This window comes from Hetaerina americana, unplaced genomic scaffold, assembly GCF_022747635.1.
Source record: "Hetaerina americana unplaced genomic scaffold, ioHetAmer1.1.p SCAF_1, whole genome shotgun sequence".
NCBI lineage: Eukaryota > Metazoa > Arthropoda > Insecta > Odonata > Calopterygidae > Hetaerina > Hetaerina americana.
In genome coordinates, this window is record NW_027286069.1 from 58,659,523 (window position 1) to 58,677,603 (window position 18,081).

Here is an 18,081-nt window from a genome sequence, read left to right on the forward strand (position 1 = left end):
GTTGCTCTAACGCTCCCTTTGAGGTTTCTCATCACCCAATGAAGAGTTTTAAAAGCTTTCTTATAGATGTACTGCACATTTAGCCCCCACCCTAAGACTTTAGTTAAATATACACCTAAGTATTTGCAAGTATCACTTCTAGGAATGACATTTTCTGAGAATTTATATTCCCTATTGTTTCCATTTACCTTATTGCTAAAAGTGATGGATTTGCATTTGCTAACATTAATATCTATCCCATTTTTTGTCACCCAATCTGCCATTTTATTAATGTCCCTTTGAAGTTTGTCACGGTCTCTGTCATTTTCGACTTTCCTGTAGATAATACAGTCGTCTGCAAAAAGTCTTATCTGAGCATTAATATTTATTGGGAGATCATTTATATACATTAAAAACAAGAGCGGGCCGAGTACGCTTCCTTGTGGGACTCCTGATGTTACCCTTGTTTTTTCAGAATACACCTCCTAATTTGACCCTTTGTGTTCGACCTTCCATGAAATTTCTGACCAAGAAATTACTCTTCCGACCTTCCATAAAATTTCTGACCCAAAAAATTACTCTTCTATCTGTGTATAGAGGCAATTGGCCCATCTTAAGCATTAAGCGATCGTGGTCAACTTTGTCGAAGGCTTTTGACAGGTCGACTATTATAGCATCTACTTCTATTCCCGCATCCATAGAGTCGAACATTTCTTGGCAGAACCCTAATAGCTGAGTTTCGCAAGAGTGCCCTTTTCTAAAACCATATTGGGGACTATACAACCAATTCTCACTCTCCCACAAGTCCCAGAGATAATCAGCCATTATCTTTTCTAATAGCTTGCATACAACTGATGTCAAGCTTACCGGTCTATAATTATCAACTAGTGCCTTATCTCCTCCATTGAAAATTGGCGTAACATATGCCTCCTTCCAAGCATTTGGCAGGGCATTATTGTTTAAGGTAACATTGAATAAATGATTTATATAATTTGAAACTACACTACCACCCAATTTAAGCAAGTCAATTGAGATACCATCTGGCCCTTTTGATTTATTTGCCCTCATTTTCATAATTTTTTTATAAATTTCTGCATTCGTCGTTTTAATACTTTTGGTATTTAATATTTTTTCGCCTCCTTGTTGACTCAGAGATGTATCTACAGGATCTTTTTTATTTACCATAACCTTAAATACACTTGCATACCAATTATTAAACGCATTAGCCTTTTCCTTATCATCAACGATTAGTGTTCCATCCTCTTTTTTTAAAGCTGTTATGTTTTCCCTGTTATCTTTCCTCCTCCAGAGGTACTTGTAAAATTTATTTCCATTATCTATCCCGATTATTTTCTGTAAAAAACTATCTTTGGCGATTTTCTTTTCTCTATTCAATTCACGAACTAATTTTTTGTAAATTATGAGCCATTCCGAGCTCTCGTTCCATTTTTTGTGAATCACTCTCAGTCTTTCCTTCAAGGATCTAATTTTGCGGTTGTAGAACTCTGGATCAGTATTTTCTTTAAGAATTTTTTTCAGGACAAATTTATTTAATCCCTCCTCCATTATCCCCTTAAATGTTTTCCAGATTTCTTCTACATTCTGCCCACCACTTACCCTTTGCAAATACTTTTCCCTTAAAAAGGTCTGGAACCCTTCCCTATCACCACGTTTATATTGCCAAACTATCTTTTTGTTTATTAGCCCCTTATACTGAGCCCTCTCCCAGTTTAGATACATACGCACAGCTGAATGGTCACTTATTCCCAGAAGGACATCAACTTCCCCAACCCACTTTTTCGGTCTCACAAGTATGACGTCGAGGATGTTTCCCCCGCGCGTGGGTTTTTCCACCATCGGTACAAAACCCTCCTCGTTTATAAGACGACTAACAATTTCTTGGGCCTTCCCATCCCCCACCGTGACCTCGTCTGCCGACCATTGAATACCTGGAAGGTTCAAGTCCCCCGCTATGAGGGTGTGATCCTCAGGGTTAGCCGAGCATATGTCTGCTAATACCTCGACTGCGTACATCCCTTCGTTAGGGCTTCTGTACATAGCAACTATTTTTAAAATTTTCCCTTCATTCCTACCTTTAACATGAACACACATCATCTCACAATCATTTCTTACCCATTCCAATGTACTTATTAGGTTTTTATCTACACATATGAATATCCCCCCTCCACGACCATCCCTATCCCTTCTGTAAACTGCCAAATTTTGGGGAAAAATCTCGTTTGACATAATATGATCACTTAGCCACGATTCCGTACCTATCACAATATCCGGATTACATGCATCAACTAACGTCTCGAAATGGCATACTTTATTTAGAATACTTTGGCAGTTTACCTGCAAAACTATTAAGCCCTTACCTTCCTTCCCTTCGGTATTGCGATCTAACCAAAGAGTAAACCCAAACTTAAGCTATCCTCATCAACGTCATCTTACCTCATGTCTAAGCTTGCTGGCTTATTATCTTTATCATACAATTTCTCTAAATATTCCTTCACTCTCCATTGAATCTTTTCTGGTACAATTAAGAATTATGCTGATTCACCTTTAAATATTTGCATGAATTTTAACTTCTTAGCACACTAATTTCACCCTTCCTTTGTGAACTTTCCACATCCTTGCACTGCTTTTTCTACCATGTTTCTTTTGCTCCATTTGTTTCCTGCATTATTTCACTATTCACCTGTTAATATCTCTTCCTACCCAACTCTGTTTTCATTTGCATCCCAGGAAGTGTAAGAGATAAATCACTTCCTTGATTGAAATGTCAGTGAATACTCATGTAATCTTGGATTGTCCAGTAGAGGGAAGGAAACGTAAGTGTTTGAAAATGTATGCATTGCATATCAATATGAAACAAAAAAGCTCAAATACGGAGATATTAAAATCATTAACTCCTCAAATTATCTGCAAATGAATGTATAAATCAAATCATGTCACTTTAAGTGATTATGGTAAAAACAAAAAGCATAAGTTGATCAATAAATAGAAAATACAAACAAAAGGTACGGAAAGAAAATAGACCATTATTGAAAATGACTATAAATGTAATACACACACATTTCCAGGCGAAAAATCATAATTTTAGCATGCCTCAACATTCAAGGCTTATGAATGAAGCTATCTCCTCAAGTTATCTAAAGCACAGCATTCAACCCTTAAATATTTCCCTTAAAGATGTGGAGACAGCATGCTTTCGTTATTCCTACACAAAACGCTAATCATGAATCTCACATTTATAATGAATTAACCTATTGTTAAAAGATCCAAAAATAACTGCCATTTGGGTCAAGGGGAACGATTTGCACACACTTAAATTATGATGGTAAAAATAAACTTAACACTTCCACAATAAAGATTTAATATTTCATCACCATGGTTTCCATGTTGCACATCATCATCAGGTAACACACATCAACATTTTTTCAACTTATATAGTCTGGCTCCAAGAGGGGAGTAAGGGAGAGGAGAGGGGGTAAGTTGAGTTTAGATGTAGCAACCTATTAGTGGTCTAGGGGAGGGGAAGGGTATGTACTGGCTCAAATTTGTGCAAGTTTATATCAATTAAATGATCATTGAAAGAAGAACACAATGTTACAATCCACCATTCTTAGAAATAGAGGCAGAAAAAAAACAAACATAGTGTTCTAGGTTTTAATTAGGGGGGCGTTTGTCTACAATGGTTTTATCTTTATTAAGGGACGGTCGATAATCATCACTGCTTTGGTGGGGGTAGGGTTGGCACAGAAAGATATTATTGGAGTCTTTAAAGAATTTTAGGAGGGGGCAACGGGAGAGGTACAAGGTTTCATCACACCTCACACCATCTCAAACCTGTCAGACTGAAGGGATTGCCAAATTTCCAACTCTGAAATTGTTGTATTGAAATTCATATTAGCAAATGACTCCATTAAAAGTTACTGCTGCGGTATCTCCCATAGCTCTTTGGAATTTATCATTTCAAAGAAATGAATCCAGTCATTTAGCAAGAAATTCTGTTGAATTTTTTTCTTATTACCTCTACTGCAATCATCATTCTACCAATATTGTGACATCTAAGCTGGCAAGGACATTAGAGATAATTATACAGATGATTGTGGATTGTATTAATTGTAAAGAATTTTTGATGATTGCTACTGAATATAATTATTGATTACCACACTGCTATCTAATAAACATCTAATAGATACCAAATAACATTAAGAATCACCCTCCCTAACCAAAAACTAGTTAGCCAGACTTTCGGGTGTTTCATTTCGAGGAAAGTCTAAAACTCAAATCTAAAGATGCTTTCTGCTTCATAACCTATCATGAAATCTTAATAGTATCCCATCATTTAGACATTAGTGGCAACAATTATTCCAAATCATTCGAGAATTTCGAATTTTATTTTATTACATTAATCATTAATAATGCTGTCAAGATCTTAACACAATTGTTCGCTAAACATTTACAGCTTCATACATTAAAGGCACAACAGACGACTATAGAGAATACTTCACTTTTGGGTGATAAATAATACTGGAAATGAAAGGATTTGAAAAACGTTAGAAGATTAAAGTCATGGTATTAGTATTCCTTTACCGAAGAATTTCACTTTAACGACGAATTTTTAATGATAACTAACACTATGCTGTGTAACCTCTACTAAAAATTTAGTTTTTACACTTAAATTTGTGCCAAAAAACACAGCAAAAGGAGTAAGAAACACACCTTAAAACAGATTAATACGGAATATGGAAATACAAAATTACTCAAGCTCTAAACTAGACATTTGTGACACTATTCATGCCAATATATTCGGACTGCTTCAGTTGGTCTATTTCGGCTTATTTTATGGGATAACTCATTATTCGATGGAAATCACAATTGCTTACCCGTTTGATTTCTTCTTCTTGTTTCTTTATAAATGCTAGCTGAGCTTCCGACAGAGGTTCTTCATCACATACCATAGACAGGGACATTGTAGGATTAGCATTATTTTCTCGTTTACGAGAATCTTCTCTTTGGACCATATCCTGAAATAGTACAATGAGCAAAATAAATGAAATCTACTAGCTTAACTCACCTGACACCTGGTGAAAAACTTAAATTTCCATTCCAGCATGGAGAATCATTGATGAAAGGCATTGCATTTGTTTCTTAGAAACACACTGATTTATTTTCGCAATCATATGAACAATTCTGTACAAAAATGCAAATTTTCACTTCGATTCATCGATTATGATTTTAGTTTACGTCAAAAGGACCACGACAGCGAACGACTCCCAGATCTTCATGAATGCAATTCACAAGACATAACATACAGCGAAGGATGGAATATATTTCATGTCCGCAGCGAAAAACATTACACAGACAAGGAAATGTACAGCAGAAAAGTCACGAAACAAGGACTGGCAGAATAACCAACAGTGACATAACCCCAAACGTTTAGGAATGACATATGTATGTCCAATCATCAACCATAGTTCAATGACTTGGCTATTATACAACCGACCATCGTATTCCATACAACTATAATATGACATTACTCAAAAAACCGAATTACTTCAACTTCAGCATTAAAGAAAGAACATCTTTCGACATATTGGTCCAACCTACAATAACATATCTGTAGGTTTAACAACTAACTAAAAAACATCAAGAGCACATACCAAATGCCTAATTCCCTAGGAATACCATATAAATCACATACACTTGAAGAGAGACAAGTCTTCAGTCTCACGACACTTAATCCGCCAAAACAGAAATATTGGCACATCATATGTCATGTGATCTCATTTACAACCAATCACAACAAACTTACTTGAAGACGTCATAAGCAAATCAGAGTCAAATTCATATTAATGGTACTAAAAGGCCCACAAAATAATATTTGAACGAAAATATGGGTTGACTCGACAGGCAAATAACCTGATACGGAACTCACTTTTATTTTGGAAAAGGTAGGTTAAATAATTAAAAGCGATATACTTTCATTTCTGTACTGACTATAGTGTCTCTCAAGCGTCATATAAGATGGTCGCCTTCACGTAATGGCTACCGCCTATAAATTTTTTGTTTTAGCCGATGTGAGAGAACATGTCCCTGTTTATTATCTTTCCGTTGCTCTTTGAGAGTTTAGGGCATTATATAATACTTAGAACACTCTCAGATTCTCCTCCACCGCTCATTCTTATACACATTCAGACTCTTTATCCCTTTCTGCCCGTTTCTCAGATCAACCAATATGGGTAGAAATTCCTCTCAGGTCTTCCACCGGGTGAGAAACTTGATTCTGGTCGACCTTACAATAATCGACTCGGAAATCGTATTCATGGAAACAGGTAACATTGATATTCCATCGATTTTCAGAGGTGTAAGCGTCAAAGTTTTAAATGTCGGTTTTTACAGCCCTAAGACGGTAAGGTCATTTGGAAATATTGTGTTATTCACTTTTTATTTAGCGATATAAAACGGAAATCTGCGATAAATATTTATAGAAACCATTCATTACACCAGATCAGATGCAGGCTGAGAGTGACGTCATTAAGTTTCATGACTATACCGTATGTCCGTAAAGTAATAAGACTGGGTCCGGTAAAACATGGTGGTGGGAGATCTTGGGAAAGCAACAAGACCCCCGTCAACCGGCAGCTGACGTGGGTCTTGTTGCTTTCCCAAGATCTCCCACCACCATTCCCGCCATCCCGTCTTAATCATTCTACTTATTTTTGCGGCAGACTACATTCGCTACAAGGTACGGTGATATGGAGTACGATATTCAAGGTGTGAATGGATGGGACGGAGAGGTGGAAGAGGCTGCTAGCTAGCATTACAGTATTGGCAAAAGATTCCGAAGGGAGTTCGCAAGAGGGGTCGGGTAAAGGGGGGCGAAGAAATGGATGAGAAGGGGCCATGAGGGAGAGACGACCCACTCCACAAAATTCCCCGTCACCCACAGCGTATTACTACCTTAACACCAACTTTTCCCCTCATCTCATTCCAACACTTTCCACCCCACCTGCCTGCCACTCTCCTCCTATTACCCCACCCCGATCTCTTCCTCACCCCTCCCCAAAGTCCCTATATCCTCCTTCCCCTCTAATTTTATTCACCCCATCCACCACTAACTTGCACCTAACGCCCTCTTATCCACCCCCGAAATCCGCTCTGCTACATTGTCTCATTTTCCCACTGAACTGCTACTCACATTCGCCACCTAGCCCTGCCGTGTCTTCCCCGTCGCATCTCCACCTATCACGCCAAACATGCCACCTCCCGAGCCCCCACCCTTTCGAGTTCCTCACCTCCCAAATCGAAAGACCACGCCCGCATCCTGCATTCCCGGCGAACAAACTGCGACCTCCGGTTCCTCTTCATTCATTCCTTCGAACCCCACTCCCCTACCAACCCCCTCCATCGGTTCCTCCTAATCCATTCTCCCCCTCGTTCGGCATTCACGGGAAAAAATCATTCCACTTATTTTTTTCTTTATATGCCCTGCAAGCCACCGCTTGGGTGTGTTACAAGGGGTGAATACACACCAGACTAATGTTTGCGAACATGGCCCTACTATGGTCGAACAATGTTATTATGTTCCCCTATCGTTCGTGGAAGAAATGACATTTTAAATCTGTTCTACATTTAATCTCTCTAATTTTATTACATTGATCTCTCCTACCGCAGTACGATGGGGGTAATAATACATTGTCAACATCACCACTAAAGAGACCTCCTTCCAATTCATGCAAGAGCTTCTATCTGCATTTTAAACCTTCGCTCCGTGAGTGATTCCCAGCCTAGCTGCTCTAATATTTTGGATACGCTACTAGGTTTATCATAACAACGTTTTAAAAATCTAGCTGCTCTACGCTGCACACGATCCAATTCAGCAATTAATCCGACTTCGTGAGATATACTTGAAGCATATTCTAAATGAGGCCTGATCAGCGAAAAATAACATTCTCTTTGATCTTTTCATCTCAGTTTCCAAGTACTCTTCCAATAAATCCAAATTTTATGTTAGCTTGTCCACATATTCCTCGTATGTGTTTCACCTGGTAGAGAACGTGAATGAGGGTAACGCCTAGGTATGTAATTGAGTCTACACATTCCATTTCGGTGTTCCCAATGCAGTAGGCGTTCGGGTGGGAATTGATCTTTTTTCCAAAAATTTAAAGAGCAATTCCCACCCAAGCGCTTACTGCATTGGACACACCGAAATGGACTGTGTAGACTCAATCAAATACTCGTACCTAGGCGCTACCCTCTATAACGACCTCTTATGGGTTAAACACATACGGGGAGTATGTGGGCACGCTAACAAAAAAATTAGGATTTATTAGAAAAGTACTTGGTGACTATGGAACAGACCGTGTATTTTACCATTAAAGAGACTACGGGAAGACCGATGCGTCACGATAACATTCACAAGAAGACAAGGGGGATTTCTGAACTCACTAATAAATATTTAGGCAACACCCAACCGAAATTTTACTAGGGTAATGATACGCAATACAGGGTCCGTACGATAGGTATCGGGACTGGTACCAAATATCAAAATGTATTGCAGTTATCATTACAATTACTTAATAATCTTCAAAATACATTCCTCCTGCATCGATACACTTCGTTCGGTGCGTCTGCCACTCGCCAAAAGCCCGCTGGAAGTCGGTTTCCGGAATACTGTTGAGAGCCTTTGTCGTAGCCGCTTGAACCGCCTCGATGGAGTCGAAACGATGTCCTTTGAGCTCATTTTGAGCTATCCTTTGAGGTAATAACGCTGTCGAGAAAATCTTCATATTTCTGGACGCAGTCCAAAATTTCTGGCGAAATTTCCACCCGCGCCAGTTTTTGCTCCTCGCTCAAGACGTTCGGCACCAGCTTCGCTCATACCTTCCTCATCGCAAGATCCTCAGTTAAAATGGTTTGGACGGTTCCTACTGAAAAGCCGGTCTCCCCACTGATAAGCGCGATGGTTAAACGACTGTCATAGCTCAAAAATGTTTTCACTTTGGCCCCTTGAGCATCGGTTCGAGAGTTCGTCGGGCGTCTTCGACGAGCTCGTGGCCTTCCTTAAACAATTTGTGCCACTCAAAAACTCTACTGCGGCTTTAGGCATCCCCATAAGCCTGTGTAATGAGTTCAAGGGTCTCCGACGCGGATTTCCCGAATTTAACGCAAAACTTCACAGCGTTGCGTTGCTCGACGGTGCGCTCCATGCTGGCGCGACGACACCACAAATAATCACACGTCACAAAAATCCACCTCCTGTCTCAACGCATACCCGGAGGCGACTGAACTAAAGTGCGCCTGAGTGGTGGGGGACCCCTCTACTGAGCCGACCGGTCGAACCCCCATCCACCGTTCCGTTGAGGCTACAGCGGACAAGTCACGATACTTATTGTACGGACCCTGTATCTCCGTTACACAAGCAATAATTTTGCTACAGCTAAACGAGAGCAAGTACAGAGACCTACACTAAAAATGAGAGGTAACTTGTTAAGTTATTGTTTTTATGCAACGAATTAAAAGTACACCTAATGCCCTTATGCCCTATTAAACTCAATATAGTAAAATTCCTGATACAACCACGAACCAATAAAGATTTGCCGCTATCAGAAGCGCGAAAAACAGCCCCCGGGCTAAGCCAAACTCGTTTGAATGGTACTGTTCGTCGCACTCGATTCCTTCAAGTCATTCATCCGAAACACCAATTATTTTTTATTTAAATATACCCTGCAAGCCATCGTTGGGGTGTGTGGCAGGGGATACACACAAGAATAATTTTACCCGAACATGACCTTACCGCGGTCGAACAATGTTACGTTAGCCGTTTTCCAATCTCTGGGAACCTTGTGATCAACCAGCGACTTCATAAATATTATTTCTAGATATGGCGCAATTTCTGAAGCGAGATCCTTATACATACGAGCGGGTATGCAATTGGGCCCGGAGGTTTATTAGGCGTAATATTTTTCAACAAAGTTCTATTTCATCACGTGAGATTTAAATTTTCGGCATCGTTTGACCGGCACGATTTGATAAGCTATTAGTGGTATTCCGTGAGATATTAGTGAAGACGCTTTGAAAGAAGGAATTTAATAAGTTAGCCTTTCCCAGACTGCTAGTTACGCTTTCGTCGTCATCATTTTTCAGTGAATTGACAGTTAACTTATTTCCCTGAACTTCTCTGACCTTAAGGCTTTTGGATTCTCTTTCAAACTTTCCGCTAACCTTTTCCTTTTGAATTCTCTTAACGCTTTCCGAAATTCTTTATTGGCATTCGCCCTAGATATCTTATAATCATAAGTGATCTCATTATTTTTGTCGCCAGAGAGATCATCCTTAATGTGTTTCATCTTGGCGTGACTCAGCCTTTGTCGTCGTAATGCCTTTCTAAAATTCGCGTTGCACCATCTGGGTTCCGTATTATCTTCTATAAATTTTCTGCTGAGCGCGTGATCTCAAAGGAGTGATTCCACGTATCCTAAGCATTTCTGTGATTACCACCTTTCTTAAAACTAGCAAATTGATTATGTACCACGCACTTTAGGCCATTGTAGTCACCTTCTTTAAAGAAGTACATATTCCTTTTAGGCTTCTTATTGCCGACCTCATGAAGCGAAAACTTAGCATTTACTGCTCGGTGATTACTAATTCCTTTTATAATTTCTATAGTTAAGACTTTTCGGGAATGTTCGTTGCAAAAAATTCAAGAATATTATCGCCCCTAGTCGGTGAAGTGACAAGTTTATTAAACGAGTTCAACCTGCAAGAGTTCAATAGCGATTCGCAGATATCTTTGTCTTTACCGCCCCTTTTAAAATGCGAGAATGTGCTCGTAAGTGGTCCAGTCAATAGATGGGACATTGAAATGTCCACCGATTATTACGTCCCGATCATTGTGTTGGGATGAAAAACCTTTGATTAGCTGATCTAATTCTAGTAGTAAATTGTCTCTGTCGACTGGCAGTCTATAAAATGCGCACACATAAATTATTTTGAATTGAGGACTTTTAATTGAGTACCAAACGCTTTCCAAACCATTACCGAATTAGTTAATTGCCGAAATTTAAAAAAACGAACGTTTTTTTAAATTTCGAAAATTAACTACCAATACAGATAACATTTCCTTGATATTACGGTTTTTTGAATTTTAACGAGGGTCGTCTTCTTATTAATATTGATTCCCTTATAAAATATTCCGTCCGAAGCCAACTGATTCGTATTAAAGCAACTATTGCTAGCACTGAACATCACTTTATTCAAAGCTACATAATTTGGCAAACAAGGCTTTAGAGACCCATTATTTTACCTACACCTTAGTCTAAAAAAGCCCAGCAGTGCTCGAATATCCTACCCCCTACACACCTTGCGGCCCAGACGTGTAATGAACACCAAAACGGTTCAGGGCGTTCCTACACGATTGGATCGCCGGATGATGGTCGCCGTGTGTAATCACCCCCTGCCACACGCCATAGCGGTAGCTCGCAGGGTACTATCAAAATGAATATTTATTGAAATAATATAGCGTTTTGAATCGGAGAGGTGACTATAATACCAAACCACCCTAGCGGGGGTACTAAAATATCTAAAAATAATAGGCCCATTTTAGACCTATGCCTATCTCAGACGGTGCAAGAATGACTGAAATCATTGTCTTCATATAAAAAACTTCTCGTAGGCTGTGTGATATTTTTGGTATCCAGGATACGTATCTATATCATGCATCAACATGGCGTGTAGTACCTGATCCGTACGTGATTGCTGCGCATTTCGAGCTTGATTGACGTTTCCTTTTCGGCTGCGATCGTCAGCTTGCTGAGTCCTGCAATAAACAATGTAATAGCACCAAAAATTATTATTTTTGCATTCAAAATGAAACTTTTGAAGTAACACTAAATTGAAATAATTGACCACCAAAGTAATTATTTTTTCTAAATTGAAGCGCAATGTCATCTTCCTCATTGCTCATTAGAATGTGACCCACGACGGCGGCGCATTGCTAATGAAGTTCAGCACATACATCAACAGCATGAATTAAATTGGATAGCAGTGGAACATTTTTACAGCCAAGTTGCCGGTCTCCATGAAAGTGAACGAAATGTTAAACTAAAAAGATATAAATTTGGAAACCTGAGAAATATATATATAATATACGTACCAGGCTTGTAAAGGTAATTGAGGATGCTCTGTACTGGATTCCTTAGAGGTTTTAAAAGAAACGTAAGCGTGCGATCGTGCTGCTTTACGTGCCCTGTATAGCCTTGCACGTTCGGCGTCTGATTTCGCCGTGGAGGTGCTTACAAAATTTGTTGACTGTTCTGCCATTTTTTTAAGAGCTCTGTACCGCTTACAACGTTCAGCATTCCCTTTCGGTGTGGGGTTGACAATTTCAGCTCCAGATTTCTCTGTGGTGGTTGTTGATGAAGAAGACAGCACTTGTGACTTAGCTAATTCCGCTTTTTTCCGAGCTCTGTACTGCCTACATCGCATAGCATTTCCCTTTCCTTTTTGATTGTCATTTTTTGCACTTCTGTAAATCAGCAATAAATGTGTATTAATATTAGGCGATTTGTACTACCTACGACAGCGTCAACGAGACAGAGATAGGAAGACAGAAATACTGCAAAATAATAAATCGATGCCGAAATAACGCGCACAACAGATTTGTTATTAATTTTGGCTGGCAAAACATTGAGTCAGAGAGTGGTACAAATACATTGGAAATATTAAACGATGGCGGTCTAACGTGGAAAAGAGTCCTTTTCCTTTTTTGGAAACTGTACTGGAATGCTTTTTTCGGGATGCTCATGAACTCCTCCGTCGAATCTACTCTTTCTCCGGATCTTTCCTTTGAGCGGCGCTTTTAGTTTGGGGAATAGGAAAAAGTCACAGGGCGGGCGGGAAAGAACTAAGGTCTTATTTTTGGCGAAAAACTCACGTTCTGAGAGACGAATGATCTGTGGTGAAAAAAACACTTGTACATCCTCCAAAATTCGGGCCGTTTTCTCCTGATTCTCTCCCTTAGGCATTTTATAACCCCCAGGCCTTTGGGTAGGCATTTTTGACGCGCATCCCACTTAGCATTGAAAAACACAGTCAACATCAGTTTGACATTAGAGCGAACTAATCAAGCTTTTTTGGGGCGTTGGATGTATCACAAATCCATTGTGAAGATTAAACTTAGTTTTCGAATTCATATCTATGAACCCATGACTCATCACCTATGATCAAGGGCAAGGTTCAATCTTCAGCTTGTCAAACAGATCCTGACAAACTTGAATTCGATGTAGTTTTTGGTCTGCAGTCATCAGGCGATGCACGAATTTGGAGGCGACTCGATGCATATTGAATTTTCAGCCAAGATTTCAGAGCACGAGGTGATCGAGATGCCACTCTCTTCTGCAATTTCCCCGACAGCCTGATGGCGGTTATTCGGGAAGTTTTCGCAGACACAAGGCCTCTAAGTGAATTAAAAAATAGCCATATTTTTGAACAGACCTCGTAAAGTGTTGGAGAATGCCTTGCACATTATGCATTCAATATGACATAAATAGTAAAGCCTTTATGACTTACGAAAAGAAAAATTCAAAATAACCGTTAACAGGCGAGTAGGACACCTTGTGAAACATTAATATTGCTGTACTGTTGTGTACGAGGTCTGCTCAAAAGGTTCCCGTACCCTTTGAATAGCTCGCCTCCAGTGGATTATTTTAAAATTGGCTCGGAGACATTGTGCCCGCGGAAATTTCCAGAATAACAGCCTTTAGCCATTTTTTGATATCTTTTTTAATTGATGCTCTGTCTAGTAGTTACGGTTGTTTATGTGGAGGGGTGTTCGTGGAGTGCGACGAAAAATCAGATCCGCGGAAATTAGATCTTTGAAGGAGTAGCGTTCTGTGAAATGTTCCGTGAAACTCTGCAAATCCTTCACAGGAACCTTTGAGTTGATTACCAAGGCTTGTGGTGAGGAGGCTATGAAACGTACCATGTGTTATGAGAGGTTTACCCGGTTCAAGAAGGGGCGGTAACCAGTGGTAGACAACGAGCTTTCCAGAAGACCATCGACGTCCACTGTTGACCCCCCATGTTGAAAGTGAAGTATCTCATTCGTGCAAAACAGCGTTTGACTACCAGGGATATGATAGAAGAGCGTGGCATCTCGATTAGCTCGTGCTATGAAATCCTGAATGAAAAATTGAGGATGCACCGAGTCGCAGCCAAACTCGTGCCTCGCCTGATAACAGCAGACCAAAAATTACATCGGGTTCAAGTCTGCCAGTAACTGTTTGATCGGGCAGAAGAGGATGAAACCTCCTTGTTCAGAATCATAACAGCGGATGAGTAATGGATAAATGGATATTACATTGCCACAGAAGTGCAATCTTCACAGTAGACTGGTGAAACATTCTCCCCCCAAAAAGGCTCGACAAGTTCGCTCAAATGTCGAGGTGACCTTAACCGTTTTTGTTCGATGCAAAAGGGGTTTTTCATCACGAATACCTACCTAAAGGCCAGAGTGTCAACACGGATTACTGCCTCGGGGTTATGAAACGCCTAAGAGAGAAACTCATGCGAAAACGGCCCGAACGTTGGAGTAGCGGCGAGTGGTTTTTTCGCCTCGACTACGCGCCACTTCGTTCGTCTTTCAGAACTCGTGAGTTTTTAGCCAAAAACAAGACCGCTGTGCTTCTCCCCCCACTCCACTCACCAAGCCTAGCCTCATGCAACTTTAACTGTTCCTCGAACTTAAAACCTCGCTCAAAGGAAGATTTGCCACCATTCCAGAGATAGAGAAAAGTCGACGGAGGAGCTTATGAGCATGCCGGAAGAAGCATTCCAGGAATGTTTCAAAAGGTTGAAATGCCGTTGGGATAAGTGCATACGTTGGGGTGGAGACTACGTTCATGGGGACCCGGACCAATAACTTGATAGTGAAGTATATAATTGTAATAAAAAGTTCGTGAACCTTTTAAACAGACTTCGTAAACCTGTTGGAGGGAAGAATAAAAGCAATAAGGATAAGAGAGAGACCTAGGATGGAATATTGACGGCACAAATAACGTTACAAGGTGTTATCAAAAAAAGACAGGACTGATATTATAACTAGTTTATTTCGACGGATACAGCTTAATCGAACTTGTCACCCTCAGATTACATTCCCTGGCTGACGACACACCTTTGCCAACGTTCCTTCCAGCTCTCGAACCCTGCCTGGTAAGCCGCCGTAGGGATCGTTTTCATGTCCGCTGCGATAGAGTCGCATTGGCGCCCTTTTAAGGTTGATTTTAACTTTGAAGACAAAAAAAGTCTGATGGAGCCACGTCTGGAGAGCAGGGTGGCTTCGGGATCGTGGAAGTTCCGGTTCTGGCAAAAAACACCGTCACGACCAGCGCCGTGTGAGTCGGCGCGTTATCGTGGTGGCAACGCCATGCATCGTTTCCCCACATGTCCGGCCTCTTTCGGCTCACTGCGACCTTCAGCCTCTTCGTAGCCTTTAAGAAGAAATCTTTATTGACGGCTTGACCTTGAGGGACGTATTTATTTAAAACAGCCCTTGCCAATCGAATAAACACACCAGCATGACCTCCACATTGGACCGGGACATGCGAGCTTTCTTTGGTCGCGGGGAATAAGGACCTTTCCACTGAGAAGACTGGGCATTTGTCTCAATATCGCAACCGTTAACGCAAGTTTTGTCACCGGTTACGATGGTTTTAAGAAACTCTGGGTCGGCATTGGCTCAATCCAGGAGTTCCTGACAAATATCCTCACGTTTTTGTCTCCGGTCAGTCAGTTAGCACCCGCGGGACGAATTTTGATGCGATGGGCGTCATGCCCAAAATGTCTGTCAAAATTGCTTGACATGTCCCAAACTAATGTCCACTTCCTCGGCTATATTCCTGACAGTTAAACATTGATTTGCCTGCACCTAATTGTTCACCAATTTGACATGGTTGGGGTCTGTTGAAGTGGAAGGCCACCCCGTTCGCGAATCTTCATCTGTCGAGGTTCTGCCCTATTTAAAACAACTACCAGGAATAATACTGGCTTCGACTCATATCGTAGCTTCATCAACAAAGGCTTGCTGAATCATTCCAAATGTCTGCGTAGAATTTTTGCCAAGTTAGAAACAAAATTTCACGCACACACGCTGTTCCTCTAGCTCCTTAATTGCTGCCGTTGCACGCGGTTAAGACATGTACCGCTGCTTCTGCGAAACGACTGGGCGTAAACAAACGCAATACCCCTCGTTTTAGTCGTCAGGGGTGTTGCTAGATGGCGCACTGTGTTTCGTTTCAATCCGTTGAACGGTTTGCTTGGAATAAAATGAGTCCGGTCCGTTTTAGATCACACCTTGTATTCGGCAAAAGGCAAGCTATCTAGATTTGAAAGATGCCCGATGCCCAAAATTGAAATCTCATATGATGGAATAGAACGCCTGCTGAAAAATATTAAGCCTGATAAATCCTCCGGGCCCCATGAAATACCAGCTCGTATATGTAAGGTTCTCGCTTCGGATATTGCTCCGTTTATAGAACAAATATTTAAGAGGCAGCTGGCAAGCGGCTTACGTAACACTAATACTTAAAAACGGAGACAAGGAGGAACCGAATATTTACAGACCTATTTCCCTCGCATCCATTTTGTGCAAGGTTATGGAACATGTAATGGCACAACTTACCCTTTCTGTTCACGCTATTATTATTTCGAGAGAGAGCAATGTTGCAGTGGGTGCGATTGTTCTAGATCTTAAGAAAGCCTTCGACAAGTACCTCATAGTAAACTGCTTGCAAAGCTAGAAGCATATGGCATAGATACAAATATACGGGGTTGGACTAAAGACTTTTTGTATGGTCGGGTACAAAGAGAAATGATAAATGTAGTTAGCTCAAATGCAGTAGAACTTAATTCAGGTGTTCCCCAGGGAAGTGTCATCGGACCTCTTTTATTCCCACTTTACGTTCAGGACATTGACTCCGAAGTCATTACTGTGATACGTTTATTTGCCGACGATGCAGTGGTTTACCGTGATCGATGAGGACACAGTAGCTTTATCAGATGACCTTAATGCTAAAAAGGCTGGTGCGACGCTTGGTAATTTAAATTAAACTTAAAAAAGTGCGTGGGGATACATTTTTGGAAAAAGAGAAATTCCCACCCGAGCGCCTACTGGCGCACGATCTCTCCTCACAAACACACACGGGGAATATGTGGACAAGCTCACAAAAAATTAGGATTTATCAGAAGAATACTAGGTAAATGTGATGAAAAGGTCAAAGAGAAATGTCCTTCGCTCGCTAGGCCTCATTTAGAATATGCTGCAAGTATATGGGATCCTCACGGAGTTGGATAGAATGTCGAATTGAATCGCGATCAGGGTAAAGGAGCTGGATTTTTGAAACGTTGCTATGATAAACTTAGAAGCGTATCAAAAATATTAGAGTAGCTACAGCGACCCGATCCCTTAGCACGGCACGGCACGACTCCCCGAAACTTGTTCGCAAACGTTTTGGCGGGAATCTCGTTTCGGTAGGTATGTATCCGCTGATGGATTCTTTTTCAGGCGCTATTCATAGGTCATCGGTTCGTAACCATCCCCTTATTCTGTTTGTGTTGGCATCAATTCGTCTCACTAACTTTCAATCTCAGAACTCGAAATGTAATACACACTCACAATATGCGCACGCTCAAAGCAGCGTGATAAAGCAAAGCAGAATAATATGGCTCATAGTCTTTGATAAAAACTAACTAGCGAAATAGAAGGGCACTAAGCTTATAATCAGTTTGCTGCTGAGAATGATAGAGATCAGAATAGGTAGATTAGCGCTATAGGAACTTACAGGTCACGTTCCAAAAGTAATGCAATTAAATCTCCCGCGCCGCTCCTACTGGTTGGAGTGGAATCAAAACACTTGGAGTTGCTGGAGGGACGCTAAGCCTTGCCGCACAACCAGTTTCAGCACTCTCCAAGCCGTGGAAGCGGCAGGACGTCGGTTGTTGCAAACCACTGCGTGCTGACCGTGTCACGAAAGACCAACTGAGCGGAAATTTCAAGTGAACTTCTGCAACGTGTTGAAAATGAACATGATTATT

General features: G+C 40.8%; 1 protein-coding gene across 1 annotated transcript in view; it reads right to left on the reverse strand.

Moving 5' to 3' along the window:
* The window catches only part of LOC139700044 (uncharacterized), a 94,232-nt gene extending 81,755 nt beyond the window's left edge, over positions 1-12,477 (reverse strand). Inside the window, exons 1-3 of the mRNA XM_071598546.1 lie at positions 12,146-12,477; positions 11,731-11,809; positions 4,875-5,015 (exon numbers count right to left, since the gene is read on the reverse strand). Of these exons, the coding sequence (XP_071454647.1) occupies positions 4,875-5,015; positions 11,731-11,809; positions 12,146-12,477 (552 nt within the window). The remainder of the gene's footprint in view (positions 1-4,874; positions 5,016-11,730; positions 11,810-12,145) is intronic.
* Positions 12,478-18,081: the final 5,604 nt, after the last annotated feature.